Source organism: Genypterus blacodes, unplaced genomic scaffold, assembly GCF_046128005.1.
Source record: "Genypterus blacodes isolate CSIRO-AG114 ecotype Tasmania unplaced genomic scaffold, CSIRO-AGI_Gbla_v1 ptg000062l_1, whole genome shotgun sequence".
Classification (NCBI taxonomy): Eukaryota; Metazoa; Chordata; class Actinopteri; order Ophidiiformes; family Ophidiidae; genus Genypterus; species Genypterus blacodes.
Genome location: NW_027466874.1, coordinates 3,094,815 through 3,122,441, shown reverse-complemented (window position 1 = coordinate 3,122,441; position 27,627 = coordinate 3,094,815). Strand labels below are relative to the sequence as shown.

The window sequence follows — 27,627 nt, the reverse complement described above, 5'->3', positions numbered from 1 at the left end:
TGTCTGGAGATGACCACTAAGCGGAAGCTGATTGGCCGGCTGGTGCCGTGCCGTTGTTTCCGGGGCGAGGAGGAAGTGATCTCCGTGTTGGATTACTCCCACTGCAGCCTACAGCAGGTCCCCAAGGAGATCTTCAGCTTCGAGAGAACTCTGGAGGAGCTCTACCTCGACGCCAACCAGATTGAAGAACTCCCCAAAGTAAGTCTGCTGCTTTCTGCTGACTCTACCTACCAACACTACAAGTCCTTTCTGTGTAGAGTTTCCATGTTTACTCTCATGGTTTCCCTGTGGATGGTAGGTTAATGCTCCTGCCCTTGCCATTGACCAAGGCACTAAGCTATAGATCTGAAGTTGCAGTAGGAAGAAGCCTAGCCCAATGCAACTTATAGTTTGTATGAGACAAATGCAGGGGATGTATTTTCTAGCTGGGACCAATAAAGTAAGAACCGAAGCTTAGAGACAACCACCCTGCTTTCACTTCATTTAAGCTCAAACCATAATACCAGTGTTGCATTAAAATGATGTAACTACACAAAACCATTGCCACTGTCATCAACGACACAAATAAGTCGTCTGTGTCTACAAATAGCCTACAGCAGAGTGTGGGGTCTTCAATAGAGCTTCATGACAGCTCACCGATGGTCTACAGCTAATATAAAGAGCTTAGCTGTGTGTGTGTGTGTGTGTGTGTAGCTGTGTGTGTAGCTGTCACAGGGCTTTGACAAAGCTTCATACTTGTCACCAAACTGTCCGAGATGCCACCAGCCTCTCAAATCCGCTAAATCTGTCCTCTTCAACACTGGTGCGTAAGTGTTGACAGGGTCGACACAAACTGCAGCGTCCTGTTTAAACCAAACACACAGTGTCACGGCTCTGGCTCCTGGTTCAATTCAGGACTCTTTCTAGGGAGCATGTTGAGGACACTGAAGCCCCTAACTGCTCCTGATGTGCAGATTGTCTCCTCGCATGGTACGACCCTGCCATCAGTGTGTGAATGGGCGAATGCGAGGTCGTTGTAAAGCGCTTTAGTACGGTCCATTTATCTCCCGTACCATTCGTCTAAAAAAACACCTCCTTCCTGTAATCGGGACGGAACTTAGCCAATAGCTCTGTAATGCGCCTACTTTGCATCAAGGAGAGTCATTATTTGTCTGACGAAACGTTTCATTTCCTGTTTACCATAGAGAAATCATCAGGCACAGTCCATAACGTTACTAATGAACAACAACAGCAACAAAACAAATTGTCATCTCATCCGGATGTGCAGGCTGAGGGTTTGGGTGGCATTTGCACACCCGCGGCTACGCGATCGTGATCTGACTGCTGTGCATCTGCAAAATGTCAAGTAACTAGTCATGTGTTGTCCCCTGTCAGTATGAGAGAAGATGGAGATTGAGCTGCTGCAGAGCTCTCAGACGGTAATGCTGCTGCTTTTGAGCAAAAACTCCTACCCTGGAAAACTAAATGAGGCTCCTCCAGTGACACCAATGTCATTAATGTTACCCTTAATTCAGTGTTGAGCAGATTGAAGCCTTTGTTTCCCATCTTTGTCGTGTTCATGTCCCATCCCGTGTGATGCAAGCGTGGCGTGATTTGAAAGTGTCGCTGAGCAACTCATAGGGATTCGGGCGACCGTGCTGAATTCAAAGCCCATCCATCCATCCAGCCGGCCGTTGTGGAGATATTTCACTCTGGAGTAAAAAAAATGCCGACAGCCTGGCCTGACTGACAGATTGACCTTGCCGTCCCTAAAGCGACGCTGCCTGTGCGGCTAAAAATAACCAAGCGCTCCCTCACATAAACTATTTCACGCAGGAGCGCAGGTTGCTTTCTGAGACTCTGCCGCCTGGTTTGGTGGATATCCTGCCCTGGTTTGACAGAGATGTTGAACTGGATTTCTAAATATAACCTGCATGAATGAAGACAGTTTAATGGGCCGCTGTAAGTGGTGGGCCATGTTGTGTGTGTGTGTGTGTGTGTGTGTGTGTGTGTGTGTGTGTGTGTGTGTCTGTCCTGTCCAAGATTATGTAAGAGCTTTCAATGGTGCCAGAGTGATTGGCCTTTACGTAAGTGTGTCGAGAGCTTCTTAAGTGTCTGAGTACTTGACTGTGTGATTTTGAGTGAGTTTTCAGTGTGTACATGTTTGTGTGTGAGAGCCAGTGTGTGTGTATGTGTGTATAGGAGAGGCCAAGCTAACAACCATGGCGAGCAGAGATAACACATCTTGTGAGGCAACAGTGTTCACCTCTGATTCAAGGTGTCATCATTGTTTCCTGTGTTGCCATGGAAATGAGTATTCCCAAAACACATATTACAGTTTCAAATACATCTATCTGGTGAAATTTACATTACCATCGCTGCTCTGTCACGGTGAAGATCTTTGTTCCCTTGTTTCTTCAGTCAGATGTTTACAGTTTGAGGAGGATGAACATGTTGAAAGCGTGATAATCCTGGGCGTGTGTCAACTCACATTACACATTTAAATCCTCTGCACAGTACCTGCAATCGGTATTCGTAGTGTACCCCCACACACACACACACAGCCCCTCCAAACCCCCCCCCCTGCTCTCTTTGGTCATGTTGTGTCACTTGCACTTGTGGGCCATCCAGTCGATCGCTTCAAATTTAGGCAATTACTCGGCTGCATAGACCCTCTGACACTGTGTGGTAACATCAAATGAGGCTGAAATCAATCAATCAATTCTTTAGATCAGTCACGTGTGCCCAAGCCGGGTAACAATCTGCCCAGTTCAAACAAATCCACCCTAAAGGCTTTATTGTGATTTATCATCTACATCTGTAACATTTTGACACCAACATGTTACACCTGATTCTGACCAATCAGAACATAGCAGGTGTTTTTGGGAGAGATGGTGCCTCAGGGGGAAAGGTACACCGTCTGTGAACCGTCCTTTGTTGAAGTGCATGTTACAGTATTTGCAAAGAATGTTGAGGATAGAACCTATTTCGCAAAATGACTAAATGTACATTGAGTGAACACACACTAATCTCCCCCTGAGCAGAGCCAAAGCCTGTAACATTAGCTGCTTCATTCTTCTGTTTCCATTTGTGTATTCATCATGCAGGAGATTAATTTGCATTATTCATAAAAGAAAAAACAGCTAAAATGAAAAAGCTTTTTTCCAGCACATTAAGCGCTGCGTGCCTCCAGCTCGCTTCCTCTCTTCCTTTTCTCAACCTTTCTTGCAAAACATCTGTGTCACTTTGCCAACAGACCATAATATCCCTGCCTGCCCTCCCCCTCTCTTTGCGTTTCCATAGCAACTCTTTAACTGCCAGGCCTTGAAGAAGCTGAGCATGCCTGACAACGACCTGTCCAACCTGCCCACCACCATCGCCAGCCTGGTCAACCTCAAAGAGCTGGACATCAGTAAAAACGGTACAAAAACACACTTCCTGAAGTTATCATCGCCACCATCTTCTTCATCATCATCATCATTGTCATCTCTCTCTTTCCAATAGGTATCCAGGAGTTTCCAGACAACATCAAATGTTGTAAAGGCCTGTCTGTGGTGGAGGCCAGCGTCAATCCCATCACCAAGTGAGATGCAAACACATAACCTACAGTGACACACATTTTGCTGCTGTTACCACTGCTGAAGTTCTTCCACTCTCTCTCTCTCTCTCTCTCTCTCTCTCTCTCTCTCTCTCTCTCTGTCTTTCTTCCGCTCTTTCTTTCCTCAGACTCCCAGATGGTTTCACGCAGCTCCTGAATCTGACCCAGCTCTTCTTAAACGATGCCTTCCTGGAGTATCTGCCAGCTAACTTTGGCAGGTAAAGAAAGCCATGCGTGTGATAATCACTGTGTGTTTATGTATGTATGTGTGTGTGTGGGTGTGTGTGTGTGTGTGTGTGAGTGACTGTGTGGGATATGATGTCTTGTTTTCATGTTTCTGGCTCTTGAGGGTCTGATTTAAGGGATATTTGCTTTGAGAGAGCTGAATGTTAATGAAAAGAAGAACTCATTTTTCAGCACTGTTAGTGAAACAGTGGCAATATTTAGGAGGATATTGATCATCTGTTGTAAGCCAGCTGTTTGATTAATTAATTCTCTTAAGCTGAACCGCTGGCCTGCGTCGACAAAGAATAAACACAGTAAATTCCACTTATATGTCTTCTGTTTGTTAGACTCTCCAAACTACGGATCCTGGAGCTGAGAGAGAACCACCTGAAAACCATGCCAAAGTAAGACAACACCTGTGTGTGTGTGCGTGTGCCTGTGTGCGTGTTGCCTGTGTGTGCGTGTGTATGCGCGTGTGTGTGTTCGGCATGACGTGTGTGTGCTTATTTGTGAAATAAAAATAAAGAATTTAATTCCTTACGCTCTACTAATTGCAGCACACACACACAGGCAGATGCTCGGTGATATCGCTGGGTTTAGGCTCGCTCTCCCAGGTGACTCCATTAAAACTATATTTATCCCTGGCAGGTGCTGACAAACACTGATGAAAACACGCTGGCCTTAACAGTTTTAAATGGCTCCCGTTACGTGGCTGAGCTTTGTGTTCAGATCCCACCTGGGCTGAGCACAAACAACCAAAGCTGGAGACCAACAGCAGCCATCACACTGATAATGTGATGGTAATAGTTAAGAAAGCTACACCTGCTCCTGCACATATGACCTTTTACCTTATTTATCACATATACATGATTTACAGGACCTATATTTGTGGACACATGCCTGTTTTCACTCATTGTGCACAATGGTGCTGCATTATAGAATAGAAGAAGTGGATCAATGTGCATCAAAGCAATTGCGATTTGAGGTTCCATTCCCTCAGAAAGCTTATTATTATGTTATATGATACAATGTCCTCTCTATATGTCCTCTCCTGTCCTCTCAGGTCCATCCACAGACTGTCCCAGTTAGAGAGGTTGGATCTGGGTAGCAATGAATTCTCTGAAATGGTGAGAAATTTCCGTCACAGTAGTGTATGTGTGTGTGTGTGTGAGAAGAAGTGTTTTTCTGTTTTGACATGCGTTTGGTCTGCTAGCCGGAGGTGTTGGAACAGATACACAACCTAAAGGAGCTGTGGCTGGATAACAACTCTCTACAGTGCATACCAGGGGTAAGAACACAAACGCTGCAAGGTGTCAAGCCCAATGGGAAACAGACTCGTCGCCGTCTTGTCCTTCACTTTCTCCATCTGTCCATTCTCCCACCAGTCGATAGGGAAGCTTCGCCAGTTGAGGTACCTGGATTTGGCAAAGAATCGAATCGAGTCGTTGGACACGGATATCTCAGGCTGCGAGGCCTTGGAAGATCTGCTGCTATCCTCCAACATGCTGCAGCACCTCCCTGACTCAATAGGTACACACACACACACACAAACACACACACACACACACACACTGTCATGCACACTCAAGCGTTCATAAACATACGTGAAAGCTCAACCAGCCATGAGTCACTTCCTACAAATGGAAGCTTTTTGAGCCTGTTTGCAGAGCCGTGCGACACACAGCAGTCACGTGTGAAGATGTGTGGGTGTGTGTGTGAGAGTTTGAAGTAGCAGCAGTTTGTGAAAATACAGTGAAGTTAAGTGAAATTAAGTCCACCTGTGTGTGTGTGTGTGTGTGTGTGTGTGTGTGTGCAGGAATGTTGAAAAAGATGACGACACTGAAGGTAGATGACAACCAGCTGACCTCACTGCCTAACACAATCGGGAGGTAAGAAACGACGCGCACACACATACACATGCATACACGCGCGCACACACAGAGGTTTTAATTGTTGTTTCCCTTGTTTACATTGCTGTGTTGTTTTGCTGGCTGATGATTGGTGGGTTTTGTGTGTTATGATTGCTGCGTTGGCGTTAGTGCGAAGCCCAAGCAAGGGTGAGTAACATTAGAGCCTTGTGGATCCAGGGGTGCGTTCAGAGGCAGACATGTGTTCCACTGCGTTTCAGATACAATCACAGGGGAGATTACATGCAAACTAAACAGAAACTCAATTTCAATCTCCACCAATTAGATCATATTGTGGTTTATTTGTGTGTTTACCTGCTTAATTCAATTTAAATGTAATATTTCATCATAATCCACATTCTAAATTGTAAACTGAACCCAGCCCTGCTAAAAACCTGCAGACGGCTGGGAATGAAATGATTGCATGTAAAAGGATTACAGTAATGTGATTGTTATTCTAATCCATCTCAGTCCAAATTCAGTCGCAGCAATCGGATTAGTTGCTTTTGAAATTATGAGTGAAGATTTGTTCAATTGATTTGACGTTTTCAGAAGGAAATGTGCAAACTGAGAACGTGAATTCGACTGTACGTCTTTCAGAAATGTTAGATGAGCTGATTTTGATTTTCAATAAATAGCATCGGTTCCTTCATGCAGTTTGAAACGTAAAACCAGAAAGTGGAAAGCTACTGCACTAGAAACCTGTGTAATAATTTAGATTATGTTTGAGATTACAATGTAATTTAGGCTTTCTGTGATGGATTAAACTCAACACTTCACAATTTAGACCAGACGAATGTCACTCTGTGTACAACATTTGCATCTGAACGCTCTGAAAACATTTAGTCTTCCTGAACAACTCCCGGATTTTAGCTTCAATAAGGTACTGCAGTAGTTTGGATACGTCCCCTTTATCATTGATAGTAAACTCCCTTTAGCTGTGTGTTGCCTATTAATGATAAGTATGATGAGATTATTGTTCCTCCAAATCATTCATAGACAAATATAAGTCTGTCTAAGTGTTTAAGATTCAGTGTGTGTGTATGTAAATATTCTCTTTCACCTCAACCCGTAAGTACATCTGATAACCATGTACTTGTGCTGCTGCTGCTATAAGATAAGTGCTGTATATACTGTATATATAAATGCATAGAGCTGAATCAGTAGATAAGTTGCTTTCTTTCAGTTATATCCTGTGTGTAATAAATATGTGCCTCAGCTGAGACACAAATAGATTTTATACACATTTAATAGACCTTTTCCACCTATAATCCTACTTGTAACATTGTGACTTCATTCAATTAGACAATGCTGCAATTTACCTTCTTTTTTCATGATTGTATACAAATCATTCACCAAGAAACAAGCAATAAATGCCACAGCAGCTAAAGGCAAAACACAGAGATCTGCCCACCACAGCAGTTCTGTCATGTGACATTGTGGAAGCAGGTGGAAAAGGTCTATACACATCCTTTGTTTTCCTTTTCCTTCTCTCTTATGCTGTTTAATCCTCTGTAGACACATTGAGTGAAAGAACCTGGAATTCCCTGACTGTTGCTAAAGTGTTCTGAAGGGTTTTCCAGGTGTATGTGGAGCTAAAGAGGACGGATTTACTTTGATTTAATACCATAACTATAACAGTTTCAAACCATAGACTGAGATATGAAAAGCTTCTCACTCTACATATATACAGTTTGTGTATGTGTCAGTTATTGCTGCTGTGAAATATCATCAAATCAGGGCCGAGATGGTGAATCCAGAGACTTCTAGGATGCCACGATTGTTTGTTCGTTCAGTCCTTCCTGGAGGAAACTTGAACACAAACAGGTCCTCGAGCTGAGATTTGAACCCAGAACTCCTCTCACATTGTGGCGGCGGCACCAAACTACCTCCACACAGTCAAATCATCTGATGACATCCGTACATTTGCATTTGTTTTGTTTAAGTGTGACAGTTTAGGCAAAGTGTTGCTTTAGGCAGCGTGTTTGTTGTAAAGGTTCTACAGAGGATTCTGCTTCGGTGGAGGAGTTTTGCCGCCTGAAGTGCAGCTGTGTTCAGTCATTATCTACTCACTCAGGACTGAAACTAACGCCTTCATCTTTGCTACAAGTCAAGAGAAATGTCAAAACTAAGAATCATAACCACAACTGGAGCTATGAGTCTTTACTGCATCACCAGGTGGAGACACCATGAGGTGGAGACACCATGACACGACACACATACACACCCAATATCCAAGCAGAGGATGAGCGTCTCTCCTCTCCTCTCCTCTCCTCTCCTCTCCTCTCCTCTCCTCTCCTCTCCTCTCCTCTTCTCTTCTCTTGTCTTCTCTCCTCTCCTGTCAGGCCGTATGGTGGCCCAGATGGTCCAGTCCGTTGAGAGTAATAACAGCAGGCTAACGTAATGTTAACAGTGACAGTACATTAATGTGGAATTGTTGTCTCATTAGCATTAGCCTGCTGTTAGCGTGCTGCTAGGCCGGTGATGGCGGCCGGGCTACCCTGTAGGCTCCCTGCCGTGAGCTCCTTTCTCTCTCTCCGTTCACCAACATGCCCAGTTCCTCGGCTTCTCATAATAAGACTTGTATCTATGGTCATTTAAGCAGTTGCCGTGGAGATCTGTGGCCTATGCAGCCATTGATCTTCCTCTCTCCCTGCTGTTCTCTCCTATTCTCTCAGTCTGTCTCTGCTGGAGGAGTTGGACTGCAGTTGTAACGAGTTGGAGTCGTTGCCGCCCACTATCGGCTACCTGCACAGCCTGCGGACCTTCGCCGCCGACGAAAACTTCCTCACAGAGCTGCCCAGGGAGGTAAGGAGACACACACACACACACACACACACACACAAACACACACCCACCCATACACGCATTGACGATTGTGTATTGCCTTACAAATCCCACTGCTGCCTGGATATTAAGTGTACATTGGTGTTCGCAGTGCAGTAATGTTGTTTGGTGACGATATGGCCTACTGCTGTGTGCGTGTGTGTGTGCGTGTGCGTGTTTGTGTGTGTGTGTGTGTGAGAGGAATCAAATTAGAGCTGCTGCTGTTTTAATTACATTATATATTTAATGGCCACAGCGCTTCAAGTGAAAGAGAGACGTAATTGTGTAAGTGTATACGAAGCAGCGTACACAGAATGACCACAGAGAAACTTGTGTGTGTGTCTGTGTCAGATCGGTAACTGTAAGAACGTGACGGTCATGTCGCTGCGATCCAACAAGCTGGAGTTCCTTCCTGACGAGATTGGACAGATGACCAAACTACGAGTCCTTAACCTCAGTGACAACAGGTACACACACACATACACACACATACTCATGCTTCATGCTTCCTTCTCAAGATATGAGTCATATGTGACAATAGGTGCACATCCATACACACACACACACACACACACACATACATAAACACATAATGGCAGACGACACTTTGTCAATGACAATTTGTGTTCTGGAGCTGCACTCAAGGCCTTCAGTAACCAAGGGATCGAGTGAGAGTGTTGCCATGGTTACATGCTCCGCAGGCTGTACAGTGTGTGGGCAGAAGAAACATCTTTATTCTGTTCGTCCCCCCCTTCCCTCTCTCACTCCCCCCTGCTCGCTCTCCCTCTCTCTCTCTCTCGCTCGCTCTCTCTCTCGCTCTCTCGCTCTCTCAGGTTAAAGAATCTACCGTTCACCTTCACCAAACTGAAGGACCTGGCAGCTCTCTGGCTTTCTGACAATCAGGTATCTTTACTTTCCCACACACACTCACTGAGACGCAGAGTGATAGCCTTATCAATAACAACATTATTTTTTAATTTAGCATCAGTTAGGCATTGGATTTCTCAATCAATTTAGTTGGTCAAAAGTTACAAATATGCATGTGTATGTGTGTGTGTTTGCAGTCCAAGGCTCTGATCCCACTGCAGACAGAAGCCCACCCAGAAACCAAACAGAAGGTTCTGACCAACTACATGTTTCCTCAGCAACCACGACATGATGAGGGTACGTGTGTGTGTGTGTGTGTGTGTGTGTGTGTGTGTGTGTGTGTGTGTGTGTGTGTGTGTGTGTGTGTGTGTGTGTGTGTGTGTGTGTGTGTGTGTGTCACAACATGTCAACTGCATACACGAATACCTTTGGTGTAAATACACTTTTGATATTTGTGAGCATAACGTATGATTTGGTAAACAGAGTGTGTGCTGGTACTTGTGTGTGTGCATGTTTGTTGATATGAGTACATCTGACCATCTCCAATTCCGCAATGATGCACTATAAATTGTGTGTGAATGTGTGTGTGTGTGTGTGTGTTTACAGATTACCAGTCAGATAGTGACAGCTTTAATCCTACACTGTGGGAGGAGCAGAGACAGCAGAGGATGACTGTGGCCTTTGACTTTGAGGACAAAAAGGAAGAGGAAGACAACTCTGGGAAAGTCAAGGTCAGCTCTCTTTGTCTCTCTCACTCTCTCTCTCTCTCTCTCTTTAAACAAATGTGGGCTCAGTCCAAATGCAAAGCAAAGGTCAAAGGTAAAAGCAACAGTTTCCCTTTGCATATTTGCACGTAGGTTGAAATTAACCTCAAGCGCTACCCGACTCCGTACCCGGAGGACCTTAAGAACATGGTCAAGTCAGTGCAAAGCCTCGTGGGTAAGAGTGTGCACGCCGGCCATGTGCACCAGCACCAGCACCAGCATCAGCACCAGCATCAGCACCAGCACCAGCTGAGCACGGGAACCGCCACCTCGGCAGGGACCAACATGGAACACACGCATCTCAGCAAGGAACCATATGAACCCCCCTGGCCCCTGCCTCCAAAAGAGGTTAGACGCACACACACAAAGAATTGCAAATACATTCAGAACCATCAGACATGACACACACAAGCAGCAACAAAGCATACAAGCTCAGAAATACATCACGGTTTGCTCAAATAGGATTCATGTATGAAGGCTGTGATGTCTTTGAAAAAGCAGCTGTTCTGCTTCAATACATGACTCAAAGTACGTGTGTGTGTGTTTGCAGGTGACGGACAGAGAGATGCAGGACTTCTCTCAGACCCAGCTAATGGATCAGGGACCGATTCATAACTCTGGCATTGACATACCCAAGAGGAAGGACAAAGAGGACCTGACAGAGAGCTCTGAGGTGACTGACGATGGACACACACATATGAATCCTTTATTTAGGCTCACCTGAACAACATGAACTGAAGCAGGACGTAAACAGTTTTGACACAATAATTCAGAAACTAGGAAATATCTGATAAAGTCCTCTCAAAATAAAATGTTATAAGACAACCTAGCCTGTGGTAGCCCCTGAAACTCGAGGGCCAACCCTGACAGCTGCTATGCTTTCACCCAAAAAGGCTTATGACTACAAATGTCCTTCACTATGAGGTCAACAAGTCTGTCATGTGGACCTATGTGCAGTCCTTTATAAACTTGAACACGCTCTCACACACACACACACACAAAATCGACAAATTGTGGTTTGCATGTCTGACAGTGTTAACGCTAACAGCATCTGATGGCCATTAAAAGAGTCTGTTCCCAGCTTTCCTCTTAGGCTGCTTAAGCATTATGTTCACACACTGACACTATGATCCAATCACAGCCCCGAATCCTGAAGGTCTAGACTCTGGGCTATAAAAGTAAGGTCTCAAAAATGTTATGACCTGCTTTAGATTTCAACTACATTTCCCCTCCTGTTCACTCTCCACTATGTGTGTGTGTGTGTGTGTGTGATGCGTCCTTCACTAAGCTGTAAATGGCAGTGACATTGACATGGGAACACATTAAGCAGCCAAGATTGTCTCTTCGTAATTTGTTCGAGTCCCTGATTAAGTTAGCGGAGGAAACGTCGGGCAGTGGCTGTCATGTCAGCCGGCAAATCGAAGGTCGATCGCTAAACAGCCTGACGTGCTGCGCTGACTTGACCTCTGAGCAGCTGTTTACAGTCACATTTAGCTCCTCCTCACACTGAGCTCTGCGGCGTTAATCTTAATTTCACGGGTGGTGATCGTGAACATGGACATTAGTTTCAACCTGTAGTACGAAACCCTCTTAATCTTCTTTTGGCTTGTCCCCTCCTACTGTCAGACACACTCTCACATGCTGCTGTTGTTTACATGCTTTCATTAGTTCGATCTGTCACACACACTTCACACAAGCAGTTGATGTAGCAATTGATGGAGTTACCTCAGCGCTTCAGATGTGATGCCAGGTTGAGAACAGACCAAAGACGGCAAAGGTGCAACAAAGAGGCTAAGAGAGAGAGTGGATGGAGTGGATTAAAGGAGTGGATTCCCTTTCAAGTGGGAAGCCAATCAAAGGCCAAGTGTGGACTGTTCTCCTTAGGAATTCACAAAGCATAAAGAAACAAGGCTGAGAAGTGTGTGTGTGTGTGTGTTTGTGTGTGTGTGTGTGTGTGTGTGTGTGTGTGTGAGTGTGAGGGAAAGACCTGCTAACAACACAAAAGGAGGAGGAGGAGAAGGAGCGGCACTAAAACCTTTTGTTAACATTGATTATGGCCCAGATTTCCAGCCGTGATGTAATCGTAAGATCCTTCTGGCCTTGTTTTCTTAGACCTGGTTTGCTTGGAAACGCTGCTCTCAATCTGAAACCGGAGACCGAACAAGTTTTTCTGTCTTTCTGCAGGACTCGATGGGCGGCTCCCCCAACGACATCCGCATCTCCGACATGAGGCCAACCCTGGTGGAGCCTCCCATGTACAAACCCAAGGTGGTGCTGCTGGGCAAGGAGAAGAAAGGTACTCCACCTGCGCACTGCACAGCAACACAGAACAGACGCAGTGAGGCTGTGGTTCTCAAACCTTGTGACCCACAGCACACTGCACATATTCCATCTCTCAGCACCTTCCAAACCTGATGATTTAGCTCATTGGGTGCATGTGGTCCAAACCCCTGCGCATAAGCTCTTACACACACATGTCGCACACACACACAGCTGCACGCGTACATCCAGTAAATGAATGTGCTCTGTTGTAAAGCGCTTGGGGCCTGTTGTTAATAGTGTCCATTAATTAGTCATGGTGGCAAGTAGATTAATTTCAGCACGTCACAGAGGAAGGAAGAGGACCACAACCAACCTGAGCAATAGTTTAAGTTTCTTGCAAAATAAACTTATAGCAAAGAGACTTAATTAACGGTCCCAGAGCTAATTTTACTGCCCTATCAAACAATCTCTTTGTGCTAAGTGGTTTAGACCCTAATCCCAACTACTCAACACAATATTTAATCATCTCTTCTCTGTGACAAAGTGTACTTCTATCAAATTTAAAGCTCCCATTGGGACTGAATCAGGCCAAGCTCCCTCATGTTAATCTATGGTAACGTGATTAAAGATCAAAGTGCTGGTCCGCCTTGGTGGGTGTGAATGCTTAATGGAGGATCTGTGTATGGCAAATTTAACAAGCAGCTCGATTTGCTCTGTATCCATGAGGCTGCTGGTCTACAGCTTCATTCCTTTGCTTTTTGCCTTTGAGAGAGATGACTGTTTGGTTTTGATGCTGTTTTGTTTCCAGGTCACCATTGCGAAAATACGAAAATAAAACTGTTTGTGGTTTCAATGGGACCTGGCTGGTTAAATAAAGATTAAAAACCCATTTCTCATATCCAGGCCATGTCTTTGCCTTAGTGCAGTGGACTGAATATTATTCGAGCACTTCTGGTATCTGGGATTAAAAACAGGTTAGCAGACCAAGAAAGTGCATTTTCAGCTATGATATACAGTCCAAGCACCAGCCACAATGAGAACATATCTCATTATTGCAGGACAAAACTTGGCTACTGAAGTATGAAACAATAAATAATAATGTGCACAATGATAACAGCCCAAAAAAAGAAACACTTGTGTGAAAGTTATAGCCAGGGAAGCTTTCTCAGTGAAGAACAGCACATCAGCGCCGCCTACTGGCGGATTCTGATTTGGAGCACCTGAACTGTCTCATGTTCCCATTTCGGGGGACCTGTGGGGGTTGTGGGTCTGGATCGCATTCTCTCTGCGACTGTTGCTTTAACTGTGACTGCCATCTTGTTTCAAGTCGAGAGCTCGACAGAAGTGCTACTCTTGAGACTGTGTGAGATAAAGGCGATCTAAGTGCAAGTAGAAGATAACTGCAGATGATGTGACATTTCAAGTGACCCCTCTATTTCTCTGTGTCCCGCTGGATCTTCAGAGTCCACAGATGAGGAGGTGGATAAGCTCCACTGTCTGAACCACAGTGGCTCCTCTGCTACATATTCGGATTACTCTCCCTCGCAGGGCTCATCCGGCTCCTCCAACCCCCCTGCCAACGCACATTCACACCCAATGTCTCACGCGCACCCACACAATCCGGCCCTGCCAACTCCCAGCAAGGATCAGGCTCCTCAGACTCACTGGACCAACAGGTATACACATAATCAGCACACCTAACACACACACACACACGCCTACTTCATTTTCAGTTTCATCTGTGGCTTTCACTTAAATTCCTCTTTCCAGAAATCCATCATCCCTCTCCTCTTTCATTTTATCCCCTTCCATCTCCTCTCTCCATCATCCATATGTACTCTCCTCCTTCCCTCTGTGTTTGTGTGTTCCTCATTTCTGCTCAAGTCAAGGTCAGGCAAACTCATTAGAATGCTGCAGAATGCTCTCCCTCTCTCTCCCTCTGTTTCCTTTTCCTCCTCTTCAATGCCATTATGATCCCACATAACCGATCTAAAGACTCACACTTCACACAGGAATCCAGTGGTTTTCTTTGCTCTATCACTTTCATGCTGTGGCTCTAATTATGTTTAAAACTCATCTCATTGTCCCTCTCTGTCCTCCGTCTCATCCTCTATGTTCTGAGCCCCTGAGAGAGGAAAGCTCACTTTGGTATTTGTTGACATTAAGGTTGTTATATGATTTTCTCTGGGGTGATTCAGACATTGTGCAAATCACAGTCTATTGTGTATTTGCAACCACTAAGCTGCATGGGAGGTTTAAGGCTTTAATCATTTCTGTTCTAGGCTCTGGGACATATCATGGTGATTATTGAATCTGCATAATCATTTCCATGGTATTTCAGCATTATTCTGTTTATTTTGCACAGCATAATTTCTGTTTAATGTTTTGTTTCTGTGTAGACTTGCCCAGTCATTCCCCAAGCCCATTGATTCCAAGCCCCTGCTGTCTCAGAGAGAAACCCCACCTTCAGGAACGCTGCAACAGCGTGGTGATCGACGGCCACTGAGTGAGCCTTTTGATTGGACCGACGCCCCTCACTATGACAACACAGGTTTTGATGCTGAGGAGTCCCCTATGAACCCCCCGGTGTCCACCACGAGCCAGGGAAACCCCCCATTGGGCTCCAAACCCCGCAGCCAGTCAGCACACGGGCGTCGCCCCCTCCTCAGGCAAGAGCGAATCGTAGGAGTCCCTTTGGAGCTGGACACCCAGACGCTTCCCTTCCATGGTAACCAACGGTCCACCCCAGACAATGACCCACAGGGCTCTCAAGCATCACAGAACCCCTGGCAGAACTGGACTCGAACCCCCAGCCCACTGGAGGACAGAACCGCGTTTCCCTCTAAGCTGGACCTGACGCCCTCGTCTAGCCCCAACCCTGACCGCAAGGACATTGATACAAGGTACCAGAATGGATAAATGATTGGTTATTTAAATGATTGCTGAGACGTACAATAAGAAGAAAAGCCACAGCACTATTTGTATCCTTCAGTGTATTATGCTGTCACCCAGAATTGGATTTCTTTAACATACTATGATCTTGTTGTAGTTTCTTATATCATGACCCTTCCTTGCTTTTTGCTCCTAGGCTTGAACAAGGTGCAGGGCAGTTGCCCGGCAGCTGGACCTACCATGACAATCAAGGTGAGAACAGGAAGGAGCAGCTCAGTGTCTCTGGTGGCAACAAGGTGACCATCATGATGAGTAAAAGCTCGGACCGCCTGTCCCCAATGATGAAGGAGACGAGGTCAAGGTTTAAAAAGTCGCAGAGCATTGATGAGATTGACATAGGCTCCTACAAGGTGTACAGGTAAGTTTAGTATTACCTTTTTAAACAGAACATCAATACAGTATCACATGTACCCCTGCGTCCCCTCTAAACATTGTGTGAATTGCTTATCTTATCTTATCTTATATCAGGTAGGTCAGGTGATTGTAAGCTCATTAGTCTCACTGTCGCTTTTCCTTACAGCATTCCCATGGATACCTACAGTTCATCCATTGAACAGCAGACAAGTTTAGACCGACCAGAGATGTCCTGCTCTATGGAGCAGACCAACATGGCTCGATCCCAGTCTGCCCCCATGTTAGACGATGAAATGGGCTTCCCAGGACATCATACCAGCAACCAGAACCAGCTGGGACACAACCAAAAACCTGCCATCCCACACAAGGCCTACCACTTTGACCAGAACTACAACCCCCAGGTTAGCAGCACCACTCTCTCTCAATTTAGTGATACGAGAAGGATGAACGTAGGGCTCAAATTCAAAATTGATATCACAACTTGTCCACAGGCGACAAATCATAACAAGCATGATTTTCCTGAGGAGATTGTAGGTTTGTCATGCAGTGTAACCACAAAAAATATGTGGATGTGTGTGATGATGTCATGAAATTGGAATTATCGTTTCCCATTTCTAACCAATCAGGTGACCATGGACCGCCGGGCCCCTCCCCCCTTCCCCAACACACCTGATTACATGAACCACTCGGCGAAGGCCCTGGAGTACATCAACCAGCCAGGGAAGACTTTACCAAAGGAGCTAGTGAGCCCTCGTTACCGTGCGTATCCACCACTGGAGATGTTCTCCTTCCCCCAGTTGCCGATCACCCAGGACGGCTTGTCCGCTCAGCTGCAGCATCCAATCCCCTCACAGCGGTCCAGGCCAGGGTTTTTGAGAAGAGCAGATTCACTGGTGAGCTCCACAGAGCTCGCCTTGTTCCGCAGAGTCCATGAAGCCCAGCAGGAGGCACTGCAAGAAGCTCAGTACAGACAGCAGGTAGGATGATTTTCTGTGGGCAGAAATATGTATGTGTGTCTGACAGCGATGGATTTGTCCAATAAATAGACGGAGCGGAGCTGTGAGTTAAATTATCCCACACAACCTCCCAGAAATGTCACAGACGCTGCTCCCACGTATAAGCTGCCTGTCAGCGTTTCATAGCTGTGAGTTTGTGAATAAGACGATGTCTAAATGCATTTTTTTGTTTTCATTTTTAGACAGCATAAATTATAACCAACATTAGCTGACAGAAACAACTAACATGCTGATGTGTTTTCAGGTGAAGCTGCCTGTAAGAGGCAATGAATACTGACATCTTTCAGATTTGATTTACATTTCCCAAACTTTACTGAGCAGTGAGATGAAAACTAAAAAAGTACCTTTATATAATTTTATACTTTCACCACTGTAATTTGAGCCTGTATCATGGCCACAATTGTCCCAATTATTTTCTTCATAATGACTATTCCTAGCTAGCTAACTAGCATCACCACTTCAAACTAGCAGTGTCTTCTTAAAACTGTAAAGACATGACAGGTTTAACTGAAATACGACAAGAAGTTAACCGCTGCATCCTGAGTTGTATTTACTAATTAAATGTAAATGTGCGATTTAACTTAAACTCTAAATAGCTTGTAAGCTTGACTCTGCTGCCATTGTTGACATAGCAGCACGGTTGCTAAGCTAGCACACAGTAAGACCAACGGGACGGCTTTTCTCATCAGAAGCTTGTAATTATTAATGTAAAATTAATGTACCGTGTGACGTTATTTCTTTGGTAAGTGCCCTTATAATAAGCACAATGATGTATTGTTTGCGGGTGATTATTGTGGGATTAACCCAGACAGGGTCTTGTGTAATAATCATTGTGTTATATTACTCTGTCCACAATAAGGAACCATTGACAATTCCTTTATGCTTACGGATTAATAGTTCATTAGTATTCATGAGAATGAGAAAATAATTGATCTAGGGTTAAGGTTGTTACACTTTGTTGTAAATTCTATGGCCTGTTGCTTGGCCTGATGCTTGACCTGTTCTTTCCATTCCTTCCCTTTCCTTTCCATTCCTTCCCATTCCTCAGATGGACCCTCCTCTCTACGGTCGCCCTCTTGCCTACTCCTCTCCCATGGACCACTCTTCTGCTCTAACCAACATGGCAGACAGCCAGAGCCAGTTGATGCACAGCAAGCGAAACGGTCGCTATGATGATGACTACCCCACCTACCAGGAACAGAAGAAGCCAATGATTGGTTACCCAACCAAGAGCCTGACTCAGCGGCGCCCCCTGTCTGCCAGGAGCTACAGTAGTGAGACCTATGGAGCATCTCAGGTAGACTCTCTGTCAGCTGATGTAAGCTATCCAAGTGCTACTTTACAATAAAATGTGTTCGTTCACTTTTGTCAACTCAAGTATGAATGAAATGTTTGCAGCCGTGCAGGTCCACTGTCAGAACAGCTGGAAAAACGTCCAACGTCTATTATGTATGTACGTATGTACGTATGTATGTATATGTATGTATGTATCAGTGACAGTCAGCGTTTGATTTGATATATCTGAGATTTGGTAAGGTCATTTGGGTTCACATATTTATGTGTCGTCTTCATCATGATGGATTAAGAAAATAATATATCTACTTCTAATTTTAACAAACCCTGGCAGGAGCTGACTAAGCTCAGTATCTTTGTGTCCTTTGCTGCCCCCACATCCTCCAAATCCAGGTGTTCCCAGCGCCATAAATAATTCCATTATCTCGTTCTGGGTCTGCCCCAAGGTTTCCTCCCAGTCAGAGCGACATGATCCAACACACAAACGGTTTCCACTGGATCCTTTAACGAAGGAGCAGAGCCGAGACAAATGCACTTCAGGCAGTAATATTTGCAAAATTGCATTTATCTAACGCAGGTCTGGTGTTGGACTGTAATGACTTGGACTGCGTAGAGTCAGTCAGCACTTCTGCTTTGGGAAGCAGTGGAGGTTGGAGATTAGGAAGGAACTAAGAGAAGAACCTCTGCTCCTTTACATAGAAATGTTTTGGGCATCAGGATGCCTCTTAAACACCTCCCAGTGGAGAAGTATCATCCTCTTTACATCAGGAGGCAACAGCGTTTATGTGAAAAAACAAAGTTGTTATTATGACAAGCACAAAACATTTCAGGTCCAGCTCATATTTCGTTATGCAACTCTTTGTCTTCAGGCGCGTCCCGTGTCAGCTCGTCCCACCATGGCCGCCCTGCTGGAGAAGGTTCCTCCTGACTATACTCTTGCCACCTGCCCTGAGAAACCAAGTGATGACACCATCAAAATAAGACCGGCCGTACCACTGAAACCTGAGGACATCACCTCCAAGATGCCTGCTGACTGGAGGCAACAGCTGCTCAGGCACATAGAGGCCAAGCGATTGGACAGGGTATGTCAGTGCTCCACACACAGTCACACTGAAGCGGGAAGATGCTCTCTCACACACACACACACATACAGCATTCTCTCTCTGTCTGTACCTGTGTGAGTCCGTGTTGTACGGTTGACCAGATGTGTGTCTGGCTGCATGTTTCCCCCTCACACTGTCGCTCTGTCAGCCTGACCTACTGCACAGTCACTACTGTGGATATGTGTTGAAGAAATCGCGATTCCAGCAATACAATGCAAACATATCTGCATTGTGATGCATAACATGTCCCTATGTTGAGCCTTAAAAACCTGAGTGAATCAAGTAGAAATTAGTAATGTGTTGTTATTTCAGGATTTTACATTTAGCAATTACAGTCAACCCAGTTTATTTTGACATTTTGATAGTACATTTTTTTACTTTTCAAGATGTCAAAATGTCAAGGCAATCCCTTGTTTAGGAGGATAAGGTACTTTCACCCCTGGTAAAAGATCATTACAGGAAAAAGACCGAAGATACACACAGGTTTTCATGTAGCTGGGTGACAATCTGACAAGCTTTTCCTTATAAAAACAAATTATGGCACCTAGATGCTGCCGCTTCTATTCACAATTTGTGATGAAGTTGTTCATTATGATAGGAAAAGCACACACTGTCAGTTTTACATTGAATTGCCCTGTTTAGGATCTCTTCATATATCACATGCCACATGGTGCAACGTTGTCTAAACAAAAATACCAAAACAGGACACTGACAATCAGGTTTGACACATTTGGCTTATTGTTTATATAAATATTACTATATCTTACTACCTTAGTAAAATGGAAGCAACTATACAAACTACTGTTGACATGAATTTATCCCCCACTTGTCTCTTGTATGACACAATGTTCTCTGTGTGTATTGATCGATCACAAGCTAACATTTCTCTGTGCTTTCAGCAACTCTGCACTGTTGTTGTTGTTTTTTGTTTTATTGGTGTTATTGCTGTTTGTTTGTTTGTGTGTTGTCACCACGCTGAAGCCCGCTGTGCGGGCTCCGCCCCCTCCCCCTGCATTCACCCATGTCATGTGATATTGTCTTCTCCAATCAGAGTGGTGTCCTAAAGCACAACACGCTCACGCTGGGCATGCTCTGTCAGGGCGGGGGTCACGGCCAGGGGCGCAGCAGCACTTTGAACTTTAACCTATACAATAACACTAAGCATGAGCCCCCTGCTGGCCGCTGGCTGCCACTACCTCCTCCTCCATCTGCTAACGCTGTGAGTATCCCACTGAGAACGATGAACCCCTGGTACAACTGTTATCACTGCACACATGGGTAATTATAGAGAATAGCTGCCTGTGCCTCTTCAGCCTTCTGCAGCTACCGTGCACTATTATTAAACAGTGTGCTATTATTCCTATCATAAGTGAGGTTATTATAACTGCCTCATCCACCATCTCAGGCTAGATGTGTTAGTGAACTCGCCTCACATGCCTTAGTTTTACTTTTAATATCCCAAAATTCTTTCTCGACGTGTTTGAAAGCCACATAAAAACTGAAAATATTTCCTCAGTTGCATTTTCCCATGTGGGAATAATAAAGTCTAACCTAATGTCAGGTAAACTAATCATAAATCACACGCAAAAACTAAGGCTGGTTTTTAGAATGACTATAAATTATAAAGGTATGAAATCTGGGTGATATTTTCAACTGTATTCGGTCCCATTCAGTTGATTAATCAGTTTATTTAAAGTGAAAGTTCTGACCTGCTCTCTCAAGTATTCTTGTCTCGTCCAACCTCTCTGTTTTGTGTCTCTCTCTCACACACACACTTTGTTTCACACATGTAGCATAGCGTTGTGTGGTTACCACGTATTTCTATGAATTATCCCGGCTCTTTAATCATAAAATCAGTAAAAATTCAAAAATTACTGTATTGCTGCCTCACTGTAGCAAGGTGTACCGATGCTTTGGCTGATTTTCTACTCGTAAGTATCAACGTTTTATTTAGTTATTCATGTATTTGTCTGTGACTGCTGCACAAAAAAGCCTGGGAACACTTGCAAATGAGACCTTACAAATGTCTTCATACTTCATCTGAACATCTGAAACGGCAGAGACGGTGATAAAAGGTGGAATGTCTTAACAACAAAAGGGTTGAATGATCCTTTTTGTAACAGTTGCTCTGTCTCTGTCTCTGTCTCATAGACGCCCTCTCAGCAGGCTGCCATGCTGGACAATGACCAGGAGGGGCTGTCAGGGGGCAGTCAGTGGGTTCCATACTCACTTGGCAGGAGGGATGTCCCGCCTGACAACATCATCAAGAAGGTGAGATCCTGCTAGTTTTGGCTAAAGCTACTAAAGCCATGCCAATGACATAACATACAAGCATTTCTACAGTATATGTTCATTTCCAATAAATGCATTTTCCGCTATTCTCTCTGGTGTGTATGTGTGTATAACAATGCCGCTTCTCTTTCCACAGAGCGGCCACTCCCACAATCCTTCCCACCACAATCCCTCCCACCACAACCCCTCCCACCACAACCCCTCCCACCACAATCCTTCACACCACAATCCTTCACACCACAATCCTTCACACAACACCATGATCGTCACCTCCTCTTCGTCCTCCTCATCCACTACCCCTCATCGCGTGGTTGCTCAACAGGGCTACGAGAGCGGGATGATCAGCAAGGGGGGCCAGTACCAGCAAGGCATGGCCATGTCAGTTATACCTTCTGGGGGGTCGGGGCAATACCAAAGCACCATGCCTCAAGGTAAAGCTGGTTCATCCGTGGTTGAGCTGGAGCCTGTAGAGATGTATTAGGAGTTGAAATAATGTAATGTGGAGTTACATATTCTGGCTGAAACATTTAGTTGAGTCTATACGTCACCGTTTTTCTGCTTTTTAGTATAAGAAGTGTCCCGTGTTTTTTTTTCGATCTAGCCATGTCAGCTGCTAGCCAGGGTTATTCCAGCGCCGGGATGTCCATGGTCATGTCCCCGTCTGGGAACCAGTCCCAGTACAACCCGCACACCCCCCATCAATCCTCCCTCCCGTCCACCAACCCCCAGTACCATGGCAACCACGGCATGGTCCACAGCAACCAGGTTGTAATGACCACACACACCAACCCGCGACCCCAGAGTGCACGCTGCCTCCTGCAGACTAAAGGACAGAAGAGTACAGATGGTTATCAGGAACAGGTGTGTGTGCCTGTCTCTCTCCCTCTCTCTCTCTTCCCCTCTCTCTTCCCCGCAGCGTTTGCATCACAAATGTAGCAAACACATTTTGTATGATCTTGGAAAAGTGCTGTCCTGATGTCTAAATATACAGTAACTATGTTAGAGAAGCTATTAGTTGTGTGGATGTAGGTCTGTTCAGTACCAATATGAGTAAAGGTGAATGGTTTGACAAGCTAAATTTGTTTCCAAATTTAGGTTAGTGTGACACAGGAACCTGGCCTTAGATTTGTTGAAGCTCTGGCTCTGCTACAAAACATGTCCAGGCTCAAAAAGAGTCACACAGTAACTTCCCTGGTTCTTTCTCACAATAGTTTGTAGATTGCATGAACTGCAATGTGATGTTCTGGAATCCATTAGACACGCCAAGCTTTATATAAGCTTTTACATAACTTATGTCTTTGTGCTGTTGGACAAATATCATAAGTCGCTGAGGAGTATGCTGTCATAGGCAAAGAGATTGTTGGGTTGTGTAGTTTTTAGTTGACTTTCACCTTCTTCCTCCCCTCTCTCTCTCTCTCTCTCCCTCCCTGTCACACTTTCCGCCCTCCTCTCTCACTCTCTCTCCTCTCTCTCTCTTTCTCTCTCCCTTCGTCTCTCACTGTCTCTCTCTCTCTCTCTCTCTCTATCCATCTTTGTCTCTCTCCTCTCTTTCCTCTCTCTAGATGTGTGTAAGAATAGAGAAGAACCCTGGTCTTGGTTTCAGTATCTCTGGTGGCATCAGCGGCCAGGGGAACCCCTTCAAACCCTCCGACATGGTACGACCTGACCCCAGCTTGCCGGCCAATCACAGCTTCCCCGGCTTTACCTCAGAGTTGCCATGGCAACTGCTGCTCGTTACCGCAGTCTTTTGTCTATCTGTCCGTCTCTCTGTGGGGCAGCAGTTGACTTGGTTAACTTGGAGTCTGTATTGTCCGATGTGCTATGAGTTGAACACGTCATGAATGGTGTATTATATAGAATGCATACAAATACAACTTTTGTGATTACATTACAAATTACATTACTTCTTTCCTCTCTTGGAAAATTGTGTACTTGTACTTTTCAGCTGATTCTGTCCGTGTGGCTGTATGGTGATGCCTGTTGGGGGCGCCGTTCCCCCAGGCCTCCTCCACATGGTGCTCTGTCCTAGAAACATGGTGCTGTAGCCGCTCTAAAGGAGCTGCTCCGGCTCAAGGCTGCTCACAGAGCGCTGACATTTATTTTAGGAAGCGTGCTTAGTTCTAGGACACTGTGGGTGATTTTAGATGTTCACCACTTTGATGTAGGAATGGAACCTATGACAGGATGCCCTGTATGCTGACTAACAGACTAGACTACCTGGTCAGAAATAGGAGGCCTGTATGAAGAGTCCTTTAAACATTCCTGTTGATTCCTGTCCCCATTTAACTCTGTACAGCTTCTACCAGTAGCTTATTGATATACACACAGGCAGCACATGAAGCTGATGCAGAGGAGGAGAATCAGTTAGGATACACGGAAATAGCTGTTAAATTGAGTTATCTGTGGTTTTCTTTACATAATCTTACATTGCAGATTAACATTACATATAAAGTGGTTTCTTGATGCATTTAACAGTCATCAGGATGAATTACATTGAGCTGTAGTGTGAGTAGTTAAAATCAATGTGTCTGAAAACAGCTCCACCAATAAATAATACATCTATGGTTGTGATCCTGGAGCCAGCAACCGCCACAATCGATCCACAGGACTGAGTCTCCCCCTAGTGGTCAGCTTGTTAATTGTAAAAGGAAACAGACCCAGAAAAATGAAAACGTTGATGTTTTGAAATCGGAATCCCATTTATGTCTTTGTTTAAAAAAATGTATTAAGAAAGTGTAACACAGGTCATAATTCCAGGTCAGGTCTTAGAATGACTCACAGGAGATCATAAAGGAAAGGCTGTGATGATGATTTGATGCCCGAGCAACACTGGAGTGTTTTTGATGAAGTCAGAGCTGCTGCACCTCCAAACCTGCTGTGCCTCTGAATATAAGCTGAGCCTAAATACAATCAGTTCATAATGTCTTCAAATTATTTCTAAGAATCAACAGAAGCTGCTATTATGTTCCTAAAATAGAAAATTAAGTGATTTTATCAGTTTGAGTTCTTCTGGCTGATTTGGATTCAGGCCACTACCTGAACTGGAGGCTTTTGCCCTCTGAGGCATTTTAAGGAACAGAATGTACACTTTCTTTTGGCCACATGGGGGTCAAGAAATGTTGAAAATCTGATGTTGTGCTCCTACTGATGTAAGATGATGCGTCTCTCTCAGTGAAGTTTTGTTCTCGGTCAGACGAGAAGCTGTGTGTTCACATATTGAGCTTCTGTTGTCCAGAGCAAATGTGCTCTTCTTCTCTTTCTAAAATATTTACTGTATGTTGTCACTGAGTTGCAAAAACCCAATTTCCTCAATATTTCCTTTTTTACTCTATAACGTAAACGTGTGGTCAAAAAAAGTTACCAATGCTACAATTAAGTTAAGAAAAGTATGAATGCAAAGAAAAAAAAGTAAATTCTGGAGATTGAAGGTTTTTGCAGGGCACTGCAGCTTTGTGTGCAACTGCTTTACAGTCTGTAAATGTTGGATTGTTGTGACTAACACAATTTACAGCTGCTAACAAACGCATCTATAATTTACAGTGAGCTCCATACTGTTTGTATTCTGACATCAGGTATTTAAGCACTCATCACTCCAGGTGCAATGCAGCTTTAAGCAGAAAGGAACATTACATTCATGGCAGGTTGCCGTAAACTGACATGAACGACACTATTGTGTAAATAGCTTCACAGTTTGGCAGTTTACATTTATGAGGCTCACTGTATAACTATAGTCACTAAAGAACCTGCTGTAACCACTTTAACATGCGCTATATATGTGTTTGTCTTTGCTTTTACTTGTATACTGCAGTACTACATGAAGAAGTCACTGCAGTATCACGTCCACATTGTGCCTTTATCTATTTAAGTGGCACATGTCTCTGTTCAGCTCACTCCTGTGTGTTCAACACGTCCACCACCTGTTGAACTGTTGAACCGCGTGGCGTCCGCACAGCTGCATTGTCCTACACTCTCTGTGTTCAAAACATCTTTCAGCTCTCGGTGAAAAGATGTTGGTGTTTTTACAATCTCTGCCTTGGGTTTTTAAAGGAAACTGTGGGTTTTTGGATTAGCTTCTGTCCTCCTGCTGCCCACTTTGTTCCCCTGGTCAGTACCCATCCACCCTGGTTCTTCTGGCACTTTATCTATATCTATATTTCTATCTTTCTAACTTTACCTCCTATCCCCACCCAATCCTTACCTATAAAGTTAGCTGGTGGACCATTTTGTTTATTCTGTGTCTTACTGGGAGGAGTAAATGGGGTTTTTTGAAAAAGAAATTTAATGAATCCTAGTCCAAACATTGCAAATGCTTAAACAGTAAATTTGCATGCCTCTCCAAATTCAGATTGAAGAGTAAAAACAATTTTTTAAAGTGTTTTGGGGTATTCTGAGACTAAGAGTGAGAAAGGCAAAGATTCTAAACCATCGTGTCCCTGTGTTGTCCTAACGGTGTATCATTTTGACTTATAGGGTATCTTTGTTACTAGGGTACAGCATGACGGGCCCGCCGCCTCCGTCCTGCAGCCTGGAGACAAGATACTGCAGGTAACACCCTCTCACTCATCCTTACAGAGCTTTTTGGCCAGAAAGAGCCGCACGCTGCCCTCTGTCCCCTCCTGACACTCCTCTTCCTCTTTACACAAGGAGGCGGGACACTCGGCAGGACAAAAAAGATGAAGTTGTGGACACTGTAGTACAGTTTTTCATAAAGGTTGTCCAGGTGCAAGACATATTCACTCACTCTCATAGCAGTAATCTTATCTCAAGTCTCTCCTGGCGTTATCTTTACTTGGTATCAGACTTCAGTATTTTCCTGCCAGTATTTTCTGCCTCTGTGTGTGTATTTGTTGACTCTCCCTCTCTTCATCATTAGCCTGTGACAGCCAAGATCAGATCAGTCAGATGTGAACAGCCTTTTCAGTTTATACACTCAGTTTGACTAGATCTTATCAATCACTCCCTATCATAGGTTAGATGTTGGAGCCATGCAGGAAAGGACGCAAGGCAGCCTGTTATTAATACTCACACTGAACAAATGAGCTTAATGCTGCTAAATAGTGAAACAGACAGGACACGCTGCTGAAACGGGAGCAGCCTTCAGATTTCTTAACTAAACTCAGCTCAGCCTTCAGCTCTCCAGCGTGTGTGTCTGTGTGATCTCTCTGATAGATATGTACCCACGTTACTGCAGGATAGACAATTAGCCGCAGCACCTCAATGTCAAAGGAGAGATGTCAGTACTTTATAAACAGATGTAGCTTCCTCCCCTCTTCTTCTCTTCATCCCTCTCCTTCACCCTTCTTCTTCTCTTCACAGATGTGCACTTTAGCTGGATGAAACGTCTTAAAGCTTGTTGTTCTGTTTACTATTTCTCTACTTGCAGCATGACTGTGTAGCTCCTCCTCTCCCTCTCTCCCTCTCCCTCTCTCTCTCTCTCTTCCCCTCTACAGTGATGTGTTACAGAGCTAGTGATGGCAGTGACCCTCCTCCCTTCTGCATGCTCACACACACACACACATACACACACATATAAAGTTCACACATGCAGAATCATAGAAGTACACTTATAACACTACTCACACACTTTCTAACACATATTTCGCAGAGCCATTTGAACACACACATACCACACACACACACACACACACACACGCATGCATACACATACACTCACACATGCTATTGACTGTGCTGCCTGTTTGCCTTGCAGGCTAACGGACATAGTTTTTTACACATGGAGCACGAGACAGCCGTCTCTCTGCTGAAGAGTTTCCAGCGGGTTGTGGACTTGGTGGTTCTGAGAGACAACAGCACGCACTAAAATAGTTTTCTATCCAAACAAACAAACAAACACAACAATGCTTTCCTTCTCTGCTCATCGCCATCCCACGCCACCCCACCTGCCCTCTTTTGGAGGCTTGTGAAACTGAAAAAATGAGCCGCCTTTCTACCTTTTTAGGTGAACACAGTGACTTTTATTTGCCTATTGCTGGACCAAAGGCAAATACTAGTGCCAAATGTACCACAGGAAACATATCGGCTCCTCTGTCTGCCCGCCTGTCTGTCTGTTGGCGGTCAGGGACCTGATCAACGAGTGGACAGACTAACAGGAGGACTCTACACTTCAGGAGGAGATAGAGTTCCTACAGGGCTACTGCAGTTTGGATGTTGTGGTCGGTTTGTTACTCG

At 44.7% G+C, this 27,627-nt stretch overlaps 1 protein-coding gene across 1 annotated transcript; it reads left to right on the top strand.

Annotated features, from left to right (window-relative positions):
- Positions 1-27,375, top strand: lrrc7 (leucine rich repeat containing 7). The gene is made up of 32 exons (XM_076154412.1): positions 1-198; positions 3,283-3,400; positions 3,484-3,562; positions 3,706-3,795; positions 4,150-4,206; positions 4,866-4,929; positions 5,016-5,090; positions 5,188-5,332; positions 5,619-5,691; positions 8,388-8,517; positions 8,887-9,002; positions 9,369-9,438; positions 9,600-9,699; positions 10,009-10,133; positions 10,260-10,355; positions 10,416-10,514; positions 10,717-10,839; positions 12,351-12,462; positions 13,891-14,104; positions 14,828-15,331; positions 15,517-15,738; positions 15,901-16,135; positions 16,361-16,711; positions 17,799-18,047; positions 18,913-19,125; positions 20,198-20,362; positions 21,298-21,417; positions 21,575-21,869; positions 22,040-22,299; positions 23,001-23,093; positions 25,909-25,983; positions 27,149-27,375. The coding sequence occupies exons 1-32, from the start codon at positions 10-12 to the stop codon at positions 27,257-27,259; spliced, it is 4,968 nt and encodes a 1,655-aa protein (XP_076010527.1). The 5' UTR covers positions 1-9; the 3' UTR covers positions 27,260-27,375.
- Positions 27,376-27,627: the final 252 nt, after the last annotated feature.